At 51.5% G+C, this 18,592-nt stretch overlaps 1 protein-coding gene across 30 annotated transcripts in view; it reads left to right on the top strand.

Annotated features, from left to right (window-relative positions):
* NCOR2 (nuclear receptor corepressor 2) overlaps positions 1 to 18,592 on the top strand; it is a 593,256-nt gene that overhangs the window by 510,563 nt on the left and 64,101 nt on the right. For all 30 annotated transcript variants that reach the window (XM_039505017.1, XM_039505016.1, XM_039505026.1 and 27 more), the window contains 2 exons: positions 6,985 to 7,132; positions 12,674 to 13,205. In XM_039505017.1, coding sequence (XP_039360951.1) covers positions 6,985 to 7,132; positions 12,674 to 13,205 — 680 coding nt within the window. The remainder of the gene's footprint in view (positions 1 to 6,984; positions 7,133 to 12,673; positions 13,206 to 18,592) is intronic.

Here is an 18,592-nt window from a genome sequence, read left to right as displayed (position 1 = left end):
TCTGAAGATGCAATGCACCACTCCAGATCTGCTAAGTATTATAATTATCATTTCATTTGCAGAGGACCCTGGGGTTCCGAGCTTCCTGGCTAATAGAATTCACATGGCGTAACCCCCCAAGGAGTGCTTTGGAAAGGCAAGGGACGATGTTCAATACAGGAATCTCTCCAGCAAGCTATTACAGTGCGAATAAAAAGACAGGAAAGCACTCAGTGACTCAGCCAGGAATTGAATAGCCTAGTCACTCTATAGGAACAAGAAGTAGAGCGGGCAGTGGTGACTCTTTTGATCATTTCTCCAAGCTGAGAGATACTCCTGTGTTCCTATGTTTCACTCAATTGTGTTAGAAACACAGCAAACAAACGGTACAAAGAAAACAACAAAAACACCTACCTAAAGAATGGGATGAAACACTCACGCACACAGGCAACCTCTCCGAATAGAGCTCTATGTTATAAAGATCTAGTGTTCGTTCCTTGGGCGAATCGGAAGTAAGATCGCTGAACTCAGTAATAGAATCGGAGTTGAGTAGATTAATTTACTCTGCTTCCTAATATTTCAGAAATTGCACTGCATGGGCGTTTTTCTGCAGAACCAGTTTTTCCCTCATCCTTTTCTCCCCCATTCATATTGTTCACTAGCGCGTGCAGTTTAGATCATCATCATCATCTAGTCTTTTAAGCACTGGGGGCTGTGGAATTTAGGTTTTGTATAAGAACAATGAATGCTCAGCTGTTATTTATTGGGTTCTATTGTTTTAGGCAACAGCAGATGCCATAAAACTGAATAAAATAAAAGAACAACTGAGAATGAATTTCCACAGACTTTCCTTCCTAACTCCTAAATATATTCACAAATAAACCAAACCTCCTGATCGTTTCCTGTATAGAATCTGGGCATGCAAAATAGTCAGCTGTGACCGCCCTCCCAGTGGAAGCAGTCAGAGGTCAGGCCAATATGTCATCAGGTAATTTTGCAGTGAAGTCTCTAGCTTATTCCATGACCTGGATGTCAGCAGCTATTACTGATCTCCCTGCAGATAACGTACAAGGAAACGGATAGGCTCTGCGTTCCCAGTTTTGCTAGAATGTTTATTTAATTTAAGGAGGATAAACTCAGTGAGTAACGCTTGTTAATTTCTCAAATGTAACTTGTTTATGGTTTGTAGCCCTGTTGCTAGGATAGGTAGAACGAGGGTTTTGTTACAAACTCAGATCTCAGCCCAGCTTTGCTGAGATGTCTAGAAACCTTCAAGCGAACCAGAGCCCAGTTTTGGGCAGACCTGAGTCGGTGTATGGTTTAGCCTGTGCCAGTGCGTGGTTTTGAATGATAGCCAGATGAAATTCACTCTTCTGGATGGTTTCATCCCAATGAAACTCGGTAACGCCAAGTGATCTTCAGCTTAAGTCTGAGGGTTCATTCAAATGTAGACAGTAAAGCACGGCCCCAGGAACATGAGCCCCATGCAAACCAGGACCACAGCAATGGTTTGCGCGGAGCCCTGCATCCCCAGTTTGCCGTGGCTAGCACAGCTGTAGTCTGCACTCGTGCGCAGTGGGTGCGTTGGCCAGCGGCTGGAGATTTTCAGGTACGGCTCTCGGATCGGTGGGCGTGCATGCCAGAGTGTCAGTCACGCCCCGGATTTGCCGGTGCCCGTGGGTTACGAGGGCGGAGCTTGGCCTCTGAAGGGAGGCTCAGAGCCCGGGCTGAGAGACTTGTGCTAGTGCACGCAAAAAATAACTGTGTAGATACTGCAGTTTGGGCTGTCAAGCCTCCTTTCCCCCCACACGCACACTTGAGAGCCCGAGCCACAAAGCTAGTGCAAGCCCCGGGCTGGGAGGCTGGGAACCTGTGAGCTTGTTCTGCCCCCCGGGCACCTCCCCACTGCCCAGGCAGAAAGCAGGGCTGTGGCCGCTCCATCCTGTTTCTCTGGGGCGTGGATGGCCCATGGGCTTCCACAGCTTCTCCGCTCGTGCCGTGCTTGGGGCTTGAACTTGAAGGGCTGTCCTTTTCCTACAGGAAATAAACCCCACCTGGAGAGCTGCTGAGAGATGGATTTTGTATCCTGTGTAGCCCTGTCTGCCTTTCAGCAGAGCTGTGCGGACTCCCAGACGTCCCTCTGTCACTGACTTGTGACTGGAGGAGAATTGGATTAAGACAGGACCAAATAAGCGCGGGCGGGGCTCAGATTTAACAGCTCCACCCCTGGAAATACAGGTCTGGAGCTGTATATTGACAGCCACCTCACTGAGCAGTGTCCCAGCCCAAGAATCACATCGGAGGGGCCCGTGCCTCTGATTAGGGTTGAGTCACGCCACCTTTACGCCTCATTCTAAGTCTCTGCCTCTGGGCGTTTCGGCTCAGTTCTGTTGCGAGCACCTGAGATCTGTTCTTGGCATCAGCCTCAGTTAGTCCTGACCGTCTGCGCACTGATCTCTTGTTTCATTAACCACAGCAGTCAAGGGGAAAATGGGGCATTGTGATACCGAATGTCCTTTCAAGTTGCTCTTTTCCTGAGCTGTCGGAGCTCAGAATCTCTCTCCCCGTGTGGGTGTCTGCCACTTGTGCTGGACTTGCCTGAGGCCAGGGAATAATATGGCTCATATTAACCTATCAAACTGAAGGGTCCCTACAAGCCCTTGCAAGATGTCCACAGGACACCCAGCCGTGCGCGTTCCTCGATCAATTAAGACGGAGCCTGCTCCCTGTTAGATGCTGCCTCAGAATCCGGACAGCTCCTGGACAGGCAGGATCCTAGTGCTGATCCCCGCGGGAGAGAGCTGCCCTTCTCAACCTGCTTTCTTTTCGGAAGGGGGGATGAGCTCTTTTTGCTGCCCTGGAGGCACTGTAGGTTGGGGACCCCATTCACTCGCTCATCCCATGGGCTGAGGGAGAGAGTTAGGCAGATCCGATCGCCCTTTCCTGTTGAAAGGCGGGCTGGCCCCTTCCGTGCGTGTCTGGGCTGTGACTCCCAGCCGTGGAACAGAGGTCACGATTCCTCTCTGCAGGTGGGGCCCTGTGGGGACCGCTCCCCCTGCTAACATGGAACCTGACCCAAAAGCCACTGAAGTTGGAGCAGGACTGGGACTGACACTGGGTTATCGTACTGGGCGAAGGTCAGCGTTCGCTGCTAGAGCGCACCGTCCTGTGACCCCGGCCCGCTGGCCAGATTTAGTCCACCCTTCTGGGGTAATGGAACGTCCAACGTAAAATGGTCCAAGGTCCTCACAAAATGGGCCCCACCCCTGGCCCCTGTGGTCCTCACACCCTTCTCTCGGGGCTTTCTACTGTGTCTGTCCCCTTCTCGGGGGCCAGGACCCCAGGGTTTTCACCTCGATCCCCTAACAGAAATCCCAAACCCAAAGTATAACAAACTCAACCCAGATTCTACCCGTGGCCTCTCTTCCCTCTCTGCAGCAGTGTTCCTCCACTGAGCACCTCCCAAGGCTCCCTCCCTGGTCCTCCAAACCTGCCCTTTGATCAGGACTCACCGCTCCACTGCTTTGTCTCTCTCCTCGGGCCAGACGTCCCCACTCAGGATCCCTGGGCTTCCTCCTCTCTCGTCCCAGAGCCTGACTGCAGAATCTGTCCCTTCTGCACTAAACTTCTTGCTTACCACCCAGCCCCTTCCCAGGTGGCTCTGTCCCTCTACCCCAGGTGCCAACAGGTAACACAACTGGCCTCTCAGCTCCCCATTAACCCTGTCAGGGCCTGTGTGGGGTACACACTCCATCGCAGTTGGCCTGAGCCCCGCTTCTGATCCCATGACCCTGCCACGCTAATTCGGGAGTGCTGGCGTCGTGCTTTTAGGGAAGGCTGAGACAGCTGCTGATGGGGCATAAATATAGTGACTGTTCTGTATCAGGAGCAGGGCTTTTTAAAGCCGCTTTGGCTGCTCACTCTGTGTCAGGTGGTGATCCCGTGAGGAGGCCACATTTGTCCGGGCTGCTCCTTTCCCTTCTGGGGCAGATGGCCCAGGATGATGTCACACTGGCAGGTTGTGTCAGCTGTGTCCTGGCCACTCAGGGTTGTTCCGGTGGGAGGGGGTGAGGGGGGAAGGCTCCAGTAACACCAGACAGCTTGGAGAGGCGGTTGAGAAGAACTGCTGATTCTCACCAGACTTGGAGACAACCTAATAGGGCTGGCTGGAAGCCAGCCACTGCAGCCACCTCAGACGCCTGGGTTGGCCATTCTCCCCATAGGAAGTGGAATGACACACTAGGCACTGTGGAGTGCTAGGAAATGACCTCCCGTGGGAGAAGTTCAGGGTTGGGTTTGGTTTGGTTGATTTCCCTTTTGAGATAGATGCGCGTAAGCCAAAGACTGCAGCAGAGTCCTGCTTGAGCTATCCCATACGTTCCAAGGGGAAAAAACCTCTAGGGCGAATCTAACAAGTCACTTTGAATAGGACACACTGTACGTTGAGCACCAAGGAACAGAATGGATGTGCAAACCACTGAAGTACTGATAACAGGTCTCAAACTGAGCCCAAGGGACCAGAGCTGCTCGGTTACATACCAAAGAAAGGATGGAACGCCGCGTAAACGCATTTAATTCCTGCAGCCGATATGAGCTTCACCTTACCGTCATCTCATTTATTTATTCTTTGTATCTAGCGCCCTTAAATTTGGAGACCTACTGTGCTGGGCACCGTCCAAACGCATCGGTTCTATGGACAACCAAATTTTGCCTTTAAGCTTCTCTTCTCCCCACTTTCGCTGCCATGTGAGCTGAACTAATGTCAGATGATCCACTGATCGCCCATCAGGGATTAGGGACCCATTGTGTTAAGATAGGCCACCCAGACCCCAAAAGAGCTTCCAGTCGAAGTACATGATGACAGCAGATGGGCTGAGTTTGATGGAGTTACCAGGCGATGGACTTAGAGCAGGGATGAATTTGGCTGGATATGCCTTGACCAGAACCGAAACCTTAAAGCAGAACGTTTGTGCGTGTGGCTTGAGCCTGTCACTAGGTATGTCCCCCCACCAGCTCTGCTTTCTGGATTCAAATTGCTTCCCTTAAATATCTCACCTATGCAGTGGGTCTCTCGCAGCCGCAGAGCCCTGCTTGCTGGAGCGTTCATCTCTGCTGCTTGTCATCTAGTGCAAACATAAAAGCCAAGTCTGGTGTTGATGCAGGGGCTTGTTCCCAGCTAATTTCCCAGCATAAGATCCCACTCGTCAGCTCGGCTGAGTCACAGACACATGAGTAAGAGAGGCAGTAAGGTGAAGAAGGCTTTGCCATAGTAACGCAAGAGCTTTGTCATCACATTAGCATTATCTGAAGCCCTAACTACGAGCTGCTGCTTCAGACAATAACATACAATTATTGAATTGTTCCCTTGGCACAAGTTGAAGCTCTGACAAGTTCTTCCCGGGGGAGCGGAGATTGCGGAAAGAATGGGGTTACCGCAGAAGTGGGTGGGTCGGGTCAGGGGGCTCTTTGGTTCCATGTGTAATGTCTCAGCTATCACGTAACTTCTCAAGTGCTTCCACCCTCTCCTGCCCAGTTCGATACAAAACGGTTCAAACGGTAGTGTTGCCAAGCAAAAGCAGTTTGTGGGGTGTTTATCCAGTGGCTTTTGAGTTTATAGAGAAAGGGGAAAGGTATCAGACCCCCCCCCAACCTCGAGATCCAAAGGCAGAGTTTGCATTGCTGCTGCAGCCTTCATTTTCCATCCACTTAAATGCTCTAAGTACGTCATTCGAGTGGGGCATGCGGAGGGAGCAGCAGGTGACGGGCATGTTCCTACTGGTTATATTTATTTCCGTAATGACACCAGGAAACATTAGCAGAGATGAGACTCTTGATTCAGGCCAAACAGTTTATTGGAAGTAGCTGTGTGTGTGTGTGTGTGTGTGTGTGTGTGTGTGTGTTTAAAGAGGAGAAGAGAGGGTATTGCTTTGGGGTTCGAGGAGGAAGAGAGGGTGAGGAATCTCAACTCCCAGATTCTGTTTACTGCTCTGCTGCTCACTCACTCTGTGACCTTGGGATAGTCACTCAGGGCACAATTTTTCAAAAGTATCTACTAAATTTGGGTGTCCAGCTCAACTCACCTGGCACCTGATTTTTCCAGTGTGCTGAGCACTCAGAGTGGCCACTAACTTCATTTTAAGACGCGGGTGCCCGAGCGTGTCTGAAAATCAGGTCCCTTTAAGGTGTCTCAAGTTGGAGACACCCACGATGTTGACTAAAGTTTAGTCATCTGTAAATTGGCTTAATAATACAGTGATAGATATTACAGGCCGAGTTTAGTTTTAAAGATGGCCTCAATTTGAATTAATTAACTTCTTGATTATAATTAGGTGTCTTGAGCTCTGAATTGCTAGCACACCAAATTGTGCTGTTAAAAAGGAGACCGGTTTTATCTTATCACATGATTGTTTGCAATGCTTTCCTGCTCTTACACTGCAGTATTGTGCAAAGATGAATGTTTTCTTGTGAGCCTCTCCCTGTCCGGCAGCCTCCGAAGGGTGGCGTGCCACTCAATTAGTAAAAGTTTCTCTGGGAAACTTGAAGGGCTGGCACTCTGCATGTGTATGCCAACTGTAGAGCAGATGCATCCACCCTAACTCCCATTGAGTAGGGCATTACTCTGTAAGTAGTCCCCATGAGTGAGGCGCACCACTCAAAGTAAGGATGGCAGAATCTAAAAAATACATGTCAATGTGATTCCCCCCCCCCTTTCTTACTCCCCCCCACCCCCAACTCTCAAGCTTTATTTCAGAGACAACCCTTGCCTGGGGATTAAAGTTGCTCTTTCTGTCATTTTATGAAGTCTGCCCTTCTGCAGTGCGGTCACTGATAAGGACCAGCAGTGATAAGGGGGTAAAGAGACTCCAAGAATACGCAGTGTTTTCTGTAGCCTGTTTCCTCCTTCCCATTGAGGAATACGGGGAAAGCACTGGCCCTGCAGGCCGACCTCTGCCTTTAGTTACTGCCGAGGGGTTAGTCTTTGACCCTTGACTGCTTCTCCCGCAGGAGAAGGAAAGGAACGCAAGGCGGAAGAAGAAGAAAGCCCCTGCCGTTCAGAATGAAGAAGCTGCCTTCCCTCCCACGGCAGAGGACGAGGAGATGGAGGTATCTGGGACAAGCGGCAACGAGGAGGAGATGGCCGAGGAGGCGGAAGGTGAGGCCTTTGAGGGGTGACGGCCATGGGGGAAATTGGCTCAGGTTTGTTTGCTTCATCCCTGGACCCATGGCTGCAGCCGAGCCGCCCTTTCCTGCCAGGGCAGGTGGCAGGAGAGGCGTTTTCACCCTGCAAATGTCAGTGCTTCCATGGGTCTCCCTGGTAAGAGTATCTCCTGGGCGGGAGGAGCGGCGTGGCTCTGGCACCCTAAGGATATGCGAGGGCGACGCTTTCACACTGCACCGGAGACGCGGAAGCGCTGACATTTCTGGCTCCTCCAGATTTCACGGTCGCAGGGACTGTCCTCGGTTACAGCCCAGGTCTGATTCCCGGCTGCTGAAGGTTTATTTGTGTGAGGCCATGAAGCTCCATACCCTGGTCAGCTGATAGCCAGGATGCCCTCAGGCTGCGGTGGGGGTTGTTTTGATAGGGGTTTTGATTGGCAGCTCCAGTCCTCCGTCCCCAGGAGTGGGAGAGCACGCCCAGCGCCAGCCTTTCCCCGCTGCCTAGCTCCGGAGAGGTTACCCGCAGACAGGAGCTTTATTGCCGCAGCCCGTTTATGCTTTGGCCTCTTTCTTAGGCTACCCTCCGGGAACCCAGTTGGTGCTGTTCTGGGGGATGGAATTTTTGTTAGTTTCACTTTGTCACTCCTGCTCCTGGCCCAAATTGTCATTGCCACCCTAGTAGGACAAAACCCTGTATCCTCCGACCGATCCCGTACCACTGGGCATCTCTGGGCTGGTCATGGGTGTCATCTTGCACATCCTTCGGTTTTCCATCACCCTAGCAAAGAGTCCGCACTGTGATTGGCCTCCAGTCCCCACGTCGCTAGGCCCTGTGCACATTTTGTAAATCAGATTGGGTTTCCTTTTAAACAAAGGCCTGTTCATGCTGCGTGATCCCCAGCAAGGTGTGAGGGTTGGAAAGCAGGTGCCGTGCGGGTTGAGGGGGGCGTAGGGGCAGTCGTAAGGCAACGTAAGCGTCACTATCCTGTCCGCTGCCCCAGGCTATGAGTCACCAAAGCACTTGAGCATGAGGCATAATTTAAGAACATTCTTAAGTGCTTTGCTGAATCGGGAGGGGTCTTACTCACATGCTTTAAGTGAAGCCCAGGCTGAAGTGCTTTGCTGACTCAGATCCCCCACGAATGAAGCAGCAGGAGGGCTGGTAAAGCCAAGATTGCCCATTTCTCTTTAGGGCATCGCTTTTATGACTTTTCTGACCTAAACAACAAACACCCCGTGATTTCTGCTTCAGAAAGTCCTTCTTCTTCGTGGCAGCAGCACATTCAGTAGCTGCTGAGCCACAGGGTCAGCACACCTCTGCATTTTTTAATATCTTCTTTCAGGCAGGCAATTTCCACTCTCCCATTTGAGCAGAAGAAGGGGAGTCAACTGAAAGTGACAGTTTTAGCTATTTCTAGCTCAGAAACCTCAGCCGCGAGTTTGGGAAAATGTGTGTAATTTACGGCAATGGTCCCATTTGACTTTTGTCAAAGTAATTTAATAATTTAACCAGCAGTGCTGGCCCCATGCTGAGCCCTGGCCTTGGAGACCAGGCTAATGGGACTGGAAATTGCAAATCTTTTCAAGTCATTGTTGAAAGTGACTCATGATAAGGCAGGTGCCAGGTAAATCTGCGCTGGATGATCTGTGACTAACAGACCTGGTGTAAGATGTGGTTATTGCTCTTTGTGAGAGCTGTTCAGAGTAAAACCATGTGTTTTAAGATGAAAGACTTGAAGACAGATCTCTTGACACACTTAGAAGCTTTACATTGTAATGGCTTCAATTCTCATCTCTTATTCATCCTGTGAGGCAGATGAGACTATATTTCTGAAGTGGGCTACTGAGCTGAACAAAGCTGTAAGCCAAGTGGATGAAATGTCACAGGAGCAGAAATGTCAGAGCAGCGGTATGCTTGAGCAGTTTGCCTAGCTCCCCTGTGACATTTGGGGATGCATTTCGGCGTAATGAATACTGACCGGAGGGGAGGGCTTTGGATGAATTTGTTGCTTGATTAATTGTCTGTGTCCGAACTACCTGGTTTGCAAGCGCAAAGTGTACGTATGGATCACCTAACGCTTCAATGAATGGGCCTCTTATAGCAAAGTCAGGCCGGATAACTAACTGCAGGATGCACCTCGCCAGCCAGTACACAACTCATTTGCAGTTCAGCTCCCCACGCTCGCAGCAGGTTCGCAATATTGGGAACGAACCCATGGAAATCTAAAGCCTGACTGAACCAGAGGCGAAATACCTGCAGATATCTCTTCGGCCTCAGCAGACCCCATTTCACTTTGGGAAGGGAAGCGGGTGCATTTCTGAGTGAGGCTTTGGCCAAGTACACCATAAATCTCTGTCCGGCCTAAGTACTGTAAATTCCTGGCCCATCGTCCTTGGGTGACTGTTTCACTGATTTATTATAAGTAAATAAACATCAGGGAAGGCTGAAATTCCTATTCCTTGGGGCATTTTTCTGCCAAGAAAGTGGAATATTTTCGATGTGCTCAGATGTAAAGCTATCAGAATACTGTTCCTCTGCGTCCATCCATTTTGGATACAACTTGAAAGCCTTGCAGACTGATACAGATCTGTGTCTGGAAGGAATCCCACCTTCCCTCCCATCCTTGCTGTACTGAGGGGGAGAGCACTGCCCTTAAATCCCAAAGCAAGTTCATCTTGACCCTACACCTCTGACGTTCTGAGATATTTTGAGAGCCCTCAACTCGCACTGATGGAGCACACCCTTTCCCTTGGGTCAGGAACTCCCTGAAGGAGTTGCAGGCCATCTTGCCAAGGCACAGTTCACTCCAAATATTCCTCCCTTTGGGCCAAAGAAACAAAAGCTGTCTCAGCTCTGAAACGCCTGCCTGCATCTAGACGTGAGTGTTTTCAGCTCAGGAGGAAGCCATTTCCCATAGATTTGGGGATGTTTGATCATTAACCTGTCCTGAAACTCTGGGATATTTTTCCCCCGGCTGACCCTGATCTCCTCTCTTTTCATATTGGCTGCTAAACAAAAACGTGTGGAAGGCTCCTGCTGCTGCCATGGATTTCTTCATGGCTTGGCCGCGGGGATGGGGGAAGGCTGGTACCCACAGTCACAGTGATGCAGTCCTGGGAGGCAAGCAGAGAGGTTGGAACCTTGGCTTAGGCCTTGATCACACTGGAACTGGCCCCGATGCCTTGACGAGGGCTGGTTGGAATTTCAAGAACGATGCAAAGAAGAGTGAAGGGAGCCATTTTAAATGTGTCATTGGTAATAGGGCCAACAGAGAGCTCCCGCCTGCCTGGTTTTAGACGCAGGGTTCTGGCTCTTGGATTCTTGACCCTGTCCCTTGGTTTTTAAGGCTGGGCTCCATTATTAGAATGGCACCCAGCCTACAGGATGCACTCAGGCCAGGCAGAGGGAGGAGCATGCTTCTTTCTGTGCTTGATGTGTTATGGACACATGTGTTATAGGATCCCAGCACTTTGCTGTCCAGTTCAGAGACCAGGTAGGTTGACAAGACCTTCTCCCTCCTCTGACCAGAAGGTGTGGGGTTTGGGGAGGAGAGAATTCCCCCTCACAGGTGGGGGAAGGGAGTCCCTGGAACTCATTTTTATGTGGGGTAGCGGGAACAGGAGAATATTGCTCCTGTATGGGGTGGGCCGGGAGAAGGTCAGACCACGGCACCACTGAGGGGGGAGTGCAGAAGAGATGAGGAAAGTAGCCAGGAGGCTGAGCTGATGTCCCCGTCCCACGCAGCTGGGGCGGGAGCATGGTGGGAGTTAGACCTGAAGGGCGTGCTTTGGGGGGACAAGCTGGGGCTGCTGGTTCCAGACTGAAAGCCAGTGACCCTAATACACAGCATATGGGAGATGGGGATTTGATACATCCGCCAATTGGAATTTGAAAGGGTTCAGAAAATGGCAACAAAAATGATTGGGGTATAGAACGGCTTCCGTATGAGAAGAGATTAATAAGACTGGGACTTTTCAGCTTGGAAAAGAGGTGACTAAGGGTGGGGGATATGATAGAGGTCTATAAAATCATGAGTGGTATAGAGAAAGTAAATAAGGAAGTGTTATTTACTCCTTCTCATAACACAAGAACAAGGGGCCAGCAAGTGAAATTAATAGGTAGCAGGTTAAAAACAAACACAAGAAAGTATTTTTTCACGCAACACACTGTCAACCTCTGGAACTCCTTGCCAGAGGGTGTTGTAAAGGCCAATACTATAACAGGGTTCAAAAGGGAGCTAGATAGATTCTTGGAAGATAGATCCATCAATGGCTATTAGCCAGGATGGGCAGGAATGGTGTCCCTAGCTTCTGTTTGTCAGAAGCTGGGCTTGGGTGACAGGGCATGGATCACTTGATAACCTGTCTGTTCATTCCCTTTGGGACACCTGCCATTGGCCACTGTCAGAGGACAGGATACTGGGCTTGATGGACCTTTGGTCTGACCCAGTCTGGCTGTTCTTATGTTATGTTCTTGTTTTACTCCCAAACACAGTCCCGGCTGTCTGGGCACTGGTGTTCTCCAGCTGGGACAAGGGAAAGCAACATGGCTGACATGAACAGGCCAGATTTTCAGCTCCCATCGTTCCTGCGGAGGGAAGGGAGGCATGTGTGTCGGGGGAGGGGCAGAGAGTCTCCACAGGAGCTACTGGGTGCTGAGCACTTCTGAAAATTTGACCACAAATGTCTCAGTGAAACGCACTGTAAAATTCCCCTCCGTTCTGGGGTTTGTTATGGTGTCTATCATACATAACTGCATTGTAATGGGGATTCCCACTGGCTTGCTGTTCAAGCACTGGACTGGAACTCAGGAGAGCTGAGGTCTATTCCCAGCTCTGCCAGTGGTCTGCTGGAGGAGCTCAGGCAAGGCACTTCCCCTCCTGGGCCTCAGTTTCCCCATCCGTAAAAGGGGGCTAATGATGCTGCCCTCCTTTTGTAAAGCGCCGTGAGATCATCTGATGAAAAGCGCTAGATGAGATCAAGGCAGTGTCAATTTTTGTTCCTTGACATTTAAGAATAGTAATCCAGGAATGGGCCAAGCGTGCGGCTATTGCTCTGAAATACGGGGGAATCAGGTAAAGTGGTTCACTCAGCTCCCAGCCACCCAAAGCCTAAACCCAACTGATGGAAGCTCTGAAACCATTTCCGCCCCACCCCGGCAGTCGGGCCCCTCTGGGCCGTTGCTGAATTGAATGGGCCGTAATGGAATGTTCTGGATGATGGAGAAGGAGAGGGGGAAATAACAAACCATATGTGGTCGTCTGCTTCAGTTGGGACGTTGACGCTGGTGATTTCCAAACTTAGGGCTCCTTTCTTGCTGCCAGTTGACACTGGTGCATCCTGCTTCCCCAGTGCGGTTACTCCAGCATAACTGGGAAGAGAATTTGGCCTTTCATAGGGGAATGAAAGTGTTTCACAAAGCTGGGGAAATACCTTCCTTCTTGTGTCTGCCTCCTCGCCTCATGTTTGTCTATAAGATGTCTAAGGGGTAGTAATGAACGCTCTAGAGATTGATTCTGGTTCGATTTCCTTTCAGCTGCAGTAAATCACAGCTCGGACACCGAGAGTATTCCCTCGCCGAGACCTGAAGCCAAAGAAAGTGGAGAGAATGGGCCCAAGCCCACTCCTGGGCCTGGGAGAGACTCCAGTCCAGAATCTGCCCTCAAGGCGGAGGATGCTGATGCTGCTACTGCAGCTAATCCCACCGCTAACACCACCCCACAGCCCCAGGAGGCAGCTGCCGAGCCAGCCAGCAGTGAGGAGAAGCCGCAGGAGGAGCTGATGGTAGACGTGGTGAAAACGGAGGAGCCGGAGGAGAAGCCAAGCGAGGAGCCCTGCAAGAGCGAAATCAAAAAGGAGGAGAGCGAGGACTGCCCGGAGAGAGACAAGGCGAGTGAGAAGAAAACGGAGAGCGTCAGCAGCGCGGCGGGAGCAGAGGTGGCGCCCAAAGCTGAGAAGAAGGAGAGTCATAAACCAGGCAAAGCTGCCGGGCTCAACCCCGACAGCGACTCCAGCGCCACCTGCAGCGCAGACGAGATGGACGAGCAGGATGCCGTGGACAAAAACAGGTAAGAAGAGGTGACTGGGAAGCAGAGCCGGCAAAGCCGGTTTGGCAAAGGGGCCGGATATCCTCCCTGCCCGTGGGAGCCTTGGCAGCTGTGTGGCTGGCACGCCTCTTGCAGGGGAGGTTGTGCCTCAGGCCGCCGGGGTGTCAGCAGCTCACGCTGCAGCTGGGGAGATCTTTCTCCCAAGTACAACGATGTGGCAGTGTCAGGGGTGCATGACGGGTGGGATCTTTCCTGGGAAGTGCCAGTCATCGGCCATGGCTGGAGCCAGGAGTCAAGGCTAAATCCTGTGGGGTCCTTCTGCGTTCCCCTAGCCCTGTCTCCTTCGTGCCTGCATAAAGAAGCTGATTCTGCCAGCCTTGCTCAGGCTGAAGTGCATCCACTCCATGTAGTGCCATGGACATCCGCGAGACCGTTTGTGGAGCATGGTGCTGCTCTGGGTGAGGGTACATGGAAGTGATCTGGGGGCCTAAAGCACAGAGCAGACAGCTCCAGACTCCTGAGCGCTACTCCCAGCTCTGCCTCTGACACACTGTATGACCTTGGGCAACTCACCTATCCTCTCCGGGCCTCTATTTCCCTATCTATAAAATGGGGATAATGATAAGGCTTGCCTCCCTCACAGTGAGCTTGACAGGCATCATTAACTGATGTTTGGGCCCCTAAGATGGAGGGGGGCGAGAGAAGTTAAAAAAAAAAAAAAAAAAAAGGAGCATTTTTATTAATTAGGTCTTTATCCGGAACCTAGCAATGAGTGCATTTGCTGAGCAAGTAAGTCGTTCCCGTTTCCAATGCCTGCCATCCCCATTCCCGTCAGGCCAGCCCTTGTCTAAAGCTCTTTAATGGCTTGTGTCTTTGAACCTTATGCTGGCAACAGCTTCCGAAGGGAAAGTGGAATGAAGGGCACCACGCTGCCCTGCTGTGTCACAGACCAGCGATAGATGGCTGTGGACAGCAGTAAGACAGAGGTCACTGGCTGCAGTACGCGCCTGTCCTTTATCGATGGCAGGCTCTGGTGACCTGTGATTTGTGACTTATTGCATAGACTCGGTCAATTTCAGTAAGGGCCATTGGGATCTGCACTTGTGGGCAGCTTCTCCTTCAGTGGCTTCGTCCTGTTTGCAGGGAAGGAGCTGCTTTGGTCTCTCATTTACAGCGTGGAGAGGGGACCGGGGTCTGAATTGTTCCCGGGGTGGAGAGAGGCCATTTAAACATCTAGACATTAATTATCCGTGAGGAAAGCAGGGCAAGTCACCGGCCCACACATGCTGCAACTCTCTACGCCTCTGCCATGATGAGTGTGATTGGACTTTTATGGGATCTCCCGTGCCTTAGACACTGGGGAAATGGAGACATGGCTCCTCCCATAACTTGGGGCTGCATGTGGAGACAGGGAAGCAGCTGCAGGGTGTTTTAGATTAGCAAGGAGGTGGATATTCAGGATTTTCAGGGGTGTGGCCAGACTTCTGGAGGAGGCGGCAGGTACCTGGTCCCATCTGCCCTCCCCCTCAGCCAACCGATTCCTCAATCCCCAGCCTCCTAGAAAGATCTCATGTATAGAAACAAATTCTAAAATTAATTTTCCATCATTGCTCCCCTCTGCTCTCCATCAGCAGCAGTTGGTTCTGTGGGTGAGTGAGAGCCCTCTCGGTTCCCTCCCTTCCCCTTGTGTGGAATTGCTTTTGGGGAGGGGGCCCCTGGCAATGGGAGTCGTCCCCCCCCCCCCACACACACACACACTGCCAGGGAGGTGTCCCAGCTCCCTGGGGGGAACTGGTTTGTGGGGGAGGAGAAGCCAATTTGACAGCAAAGTGGGATGCGGGGGGCATGTGGTTCAGGGCTAGGAAGCTGGTACTGAGGGCTAATAGCCTGGCTGGCTCAAAGAATGGGAAAGCAGCAAGTTCCCCTCGAGGCGCCTGCCCTCTCCAGTGTGTACTTGAGGGAGACAGACGAGCTCTCTAGGCTTTGCTGCTGCACTTGGGTGGAACGTGGTGAGGTTATTAGCGAGCACGGTTCGCAGAATAGAATCAAAGATGCTGTTTGTACTTCCTGTGGGAACGGCGGATTCGGCTGCAAAGCTGCTAAGAGCCGGGGCTGCGGGTGAGTCCTGGCCGGGCTGCCTGAGGCTGCGCTGGAAGGCTGGCCGTGTCACTCTTGGCTTTCCTGCCGCAGAGTTCAGGCCTGTTTGAATTTGTTGTTCCTCCTTTAGGCAAAGGAAGGAGCCCAGCCTCCCTCCCCCCCTTTACTAATCCCCGTGAGAAAGGGGGAGGGTGGCGCTCAGGTTGACTGTTAACCCAGCTTCACACCACAACAACAGCAGCATTTATCAGCCGGAGCCACGCTTTATCCCAGGCTCCCCCCAGAGGCAGCACATATCTGCCCTGGCAAACAAATACCAGTTTTCAGGGACGTTAAACATTAAACAGGCTTCCCCCGGGGCCTTGTGCCACTCCTCTTAGCAGCCACTGTGCTGAAATACGGGATATTGCAGGGGTTCCGGCTTGGCTGCCTGGGAAAGTGTGACCAGTTATACCAGTATAATTAAACTGGTCTAGTGGTACCGGTATAACTCCCCATGTGGACACACTCTTACTCTGCTTTACAAGTAGCTTCTTTAGTCTTTAGAAAGCAACCCCAGCTGAACTGGGCAATCCCTCTTGTACCAGACTGACTGACTGTCAGCAGGGGGCATTCACCTGGGTTAACTGTGGGTACGGCTGTGCTGCAGTCAGCGGTTCACACTTGCAGGAAGGCTTTGCTTTAGATGATGGCGTGAGAAGGTAGCAGTGAAGCCATGGCAGGATGGGCTTCAGTGCAGCCTTTACCATGCCCACCCCGGCCGCTGGGTACGCAGCTAGCCCATGCTGAAACACCGCGACTTTCCTGTAGAGATAAGCCCTTGGCTCTGTACTTCGCATTGGTGAAGAACCTAGCCATCTTCTCTGGGTGCTGTGTGTATGTGTACCCGTGGGTATACGCAAACACATGCACGCACGGAGTTTTGTCTGCTGGGATGCAGGAAGCTGTTTTCTCCCTGCTTTGCTCTCTGCTCCAGTTACAAGTGCATTCAGTGGTCTAAAGTGTTTTGCTTTCTCCTTCAGGTGGGGGTGGAGTAGCTCTGCAGGATGAGGGGGGAGGCCCAGGCTGGAGGAGTGATGCTGAGGGACAGCTGCGCTGGCTGCCCTCCATCGTTCTGCAGGTCGTGCTACTAAGAGGCAGGCCAGGGTGAAGATAATCACAGCTTTAACTCTCCAGAGTTAAAAATACAGATAATTGTCTTCATGTATATCTCTTTAAAAAGGCCTCTAGCCATGCCAGTCACTAGGTTCAGCTGTTCGTCACACTAGACGTAAATGAACGAGCGATGTAGCCATTGCACGTTCACAGTGAGCAGAGAAACCAGGAGGCTGAGCTGTAAAAGTTACAGGAAGGCACTTACCACCTGTGCTTGGTTGTTATGTGCCCAGGAGACGTGGTGCCAACCACTGCTACATTGCTACCCAAGTACCCTGCTCCCTGGCAGCCCTGCAGGGAAAATGGGCCCAGTTCTGCAACTGTTCAGAAGCCTCTGACTTTTTGCATCCAGCCAGGAGGCTAAGTATGTGAAAGCTTTGAGGGGGAATTTGGATTTACTACAGTGATGCCCAACACTGCTTACTGCAGTGCGTGGATTAGTGCTTTGCGGGGTTCTCTGCAGTAGAATGAGAAATGGCACCATGATAGAACTCTTCATGTGGATCCACATGTCCCACTTTTACAGTTTTAGCCCCAGTCTTCCATCTTGTCCTTTTTCTGGGGTACGGTGCCCCCAGCCAATGTTCATCCCCCTTCCGTGGTGCTGAATCAGGCACAAGATCCATAGGGACCCTGCATGTCCCTCCCTCCCTGATTTTTCCATCGCTCGGCTCTTTGGGGCTCAGTTGCCAATATCTAGAGCATAGTTTGGGAGACCCAAAATTAGCACTGGAAGGTACGTGTGTGTGTAAGTTAGTGTCCTGGAGATGTCGTTCTCCACTTCGCACACATGCAGATGAGATGTGTAAAGTTCCAGAGCCCGGTTTCCAGACAGGTGGTTGACACAGTAAAGTGATGTCTGTTGCTTTCCCAGCAAGTAGAGCTGTAGACACGTGTTCATTTCAGTCAGCTGGCAGTTTGTCATTTACAGACATTGTAACAATATGAATTTGAGGATCTCCAAGTGCTTTACAAGCCTGAATGAACCCAGCCTCCCAGCACCTTGGTGAGGCAGGTGTTGTTTGACTGGTGGGGAAGGCAAGGCTCGGAGGGTTTAATTAAGATTTTTAAAACCCAAGTGCCTAAATTTGGACTTCTAAAGCCACTTTAGGCACATGAGGATCTGGGGCCGGATCCTCAGCTGATGTAAAGCGGCTGCTGCTGAGTAGCCACACCGTTTCCCACCAGCTGAGGAGCTGGCCAGGTCTGTCTGTGGATGGGAACTGCTGGGTGCTCAGCACTTTAGAAAATCAGGCCACTGAGCTAGATGTCCAGTAAGGCCTTTTGTGGAGTAAAATGCTGCTGAACGTGAGCAAAGCTGTTAGAATCCGGCCCTGCATTTGAACATCACTGGAGCTGCCTCTGAAGGGTCTGTGACTGAAATCGCTGCTATGCCTTCAGCAGTGCTCGTGAGTGACGTGCAGCCCGGTGTCATTCCCAGACAGCTGGTGAACAGGTCAGTCGGCCTGTTCACCAGCGAGGGGATTGTGCTCACCCTGTGGATTTTGATGAGTTACCTACTCGGCAGGGTTTGTGTCTAATGGGAACTGGCAGCCCTCACTGGAGGTGCAGTGAGCTCTTCCCAGCCAGCGGAAGCTGGGTGGAGGTGGCCCCAGCAGCTTCTCTGGCATCAGGGCATCTGGAAGTTATGTTTGCTAGGAGAGAAATGGAATTCGATTTTCCAGGTGTGGGGGGAGTGTGTTTTGTTTTTTAAGAAAAGAATCTGAGGTCAAGGTTTCCAAAAGCAACGAGCTATTTGGATGCTCAGCCAGAGCTGCCTTGCAGAGGCTGGAGAAGAAGAGAGGGTGGGTGCATGGCCCAGCCTGAAAATCAGGGCCCCTTCCGGTGTCTCAAGTTGGGCAGCCAAAAACTGAGGTCCCCAAAATCACGTCGCTTGAAAATCCTGGCCAGAGTTTGAACCAGTCAGTCCCTTACCTCCACCTGTCGATGGCTTTGCATGGCCGTTGTGGGGCATGTATCCTTTTACATTCCCACAGCGGTCGAGCTTCTAGCTTTCGCTACACCGCAGCTGGCAGATGCTGTGCATTTATCCCCATGCCAGCTCTGATTAGGCACCCTTCTTCTCGTTTCCTCCTCCGAGAGCTCCTGGGCCAGGCTCCTGGGGGGAATTCAAGGCTGTGCGTTTTGCAGGTCCT

This window comes from Mauremys reevesii, linkage group 18 (assembly GCF_016161935.1).
Source record: "Mauremys reevesii isolate NIE-2019 linkage group 18, ASM1616193v1, whole genome shotgun sequence".
In the NCBI taxonomy this organism is placed as follows: Eukaryota; Metazoa; Chordata; order Testudines; family Geoemydidae; genus Mauremys; species Mauremys reevesii.
This window is presented reverse-complemented; position numbering and strand designations above follow the sequence as displayed.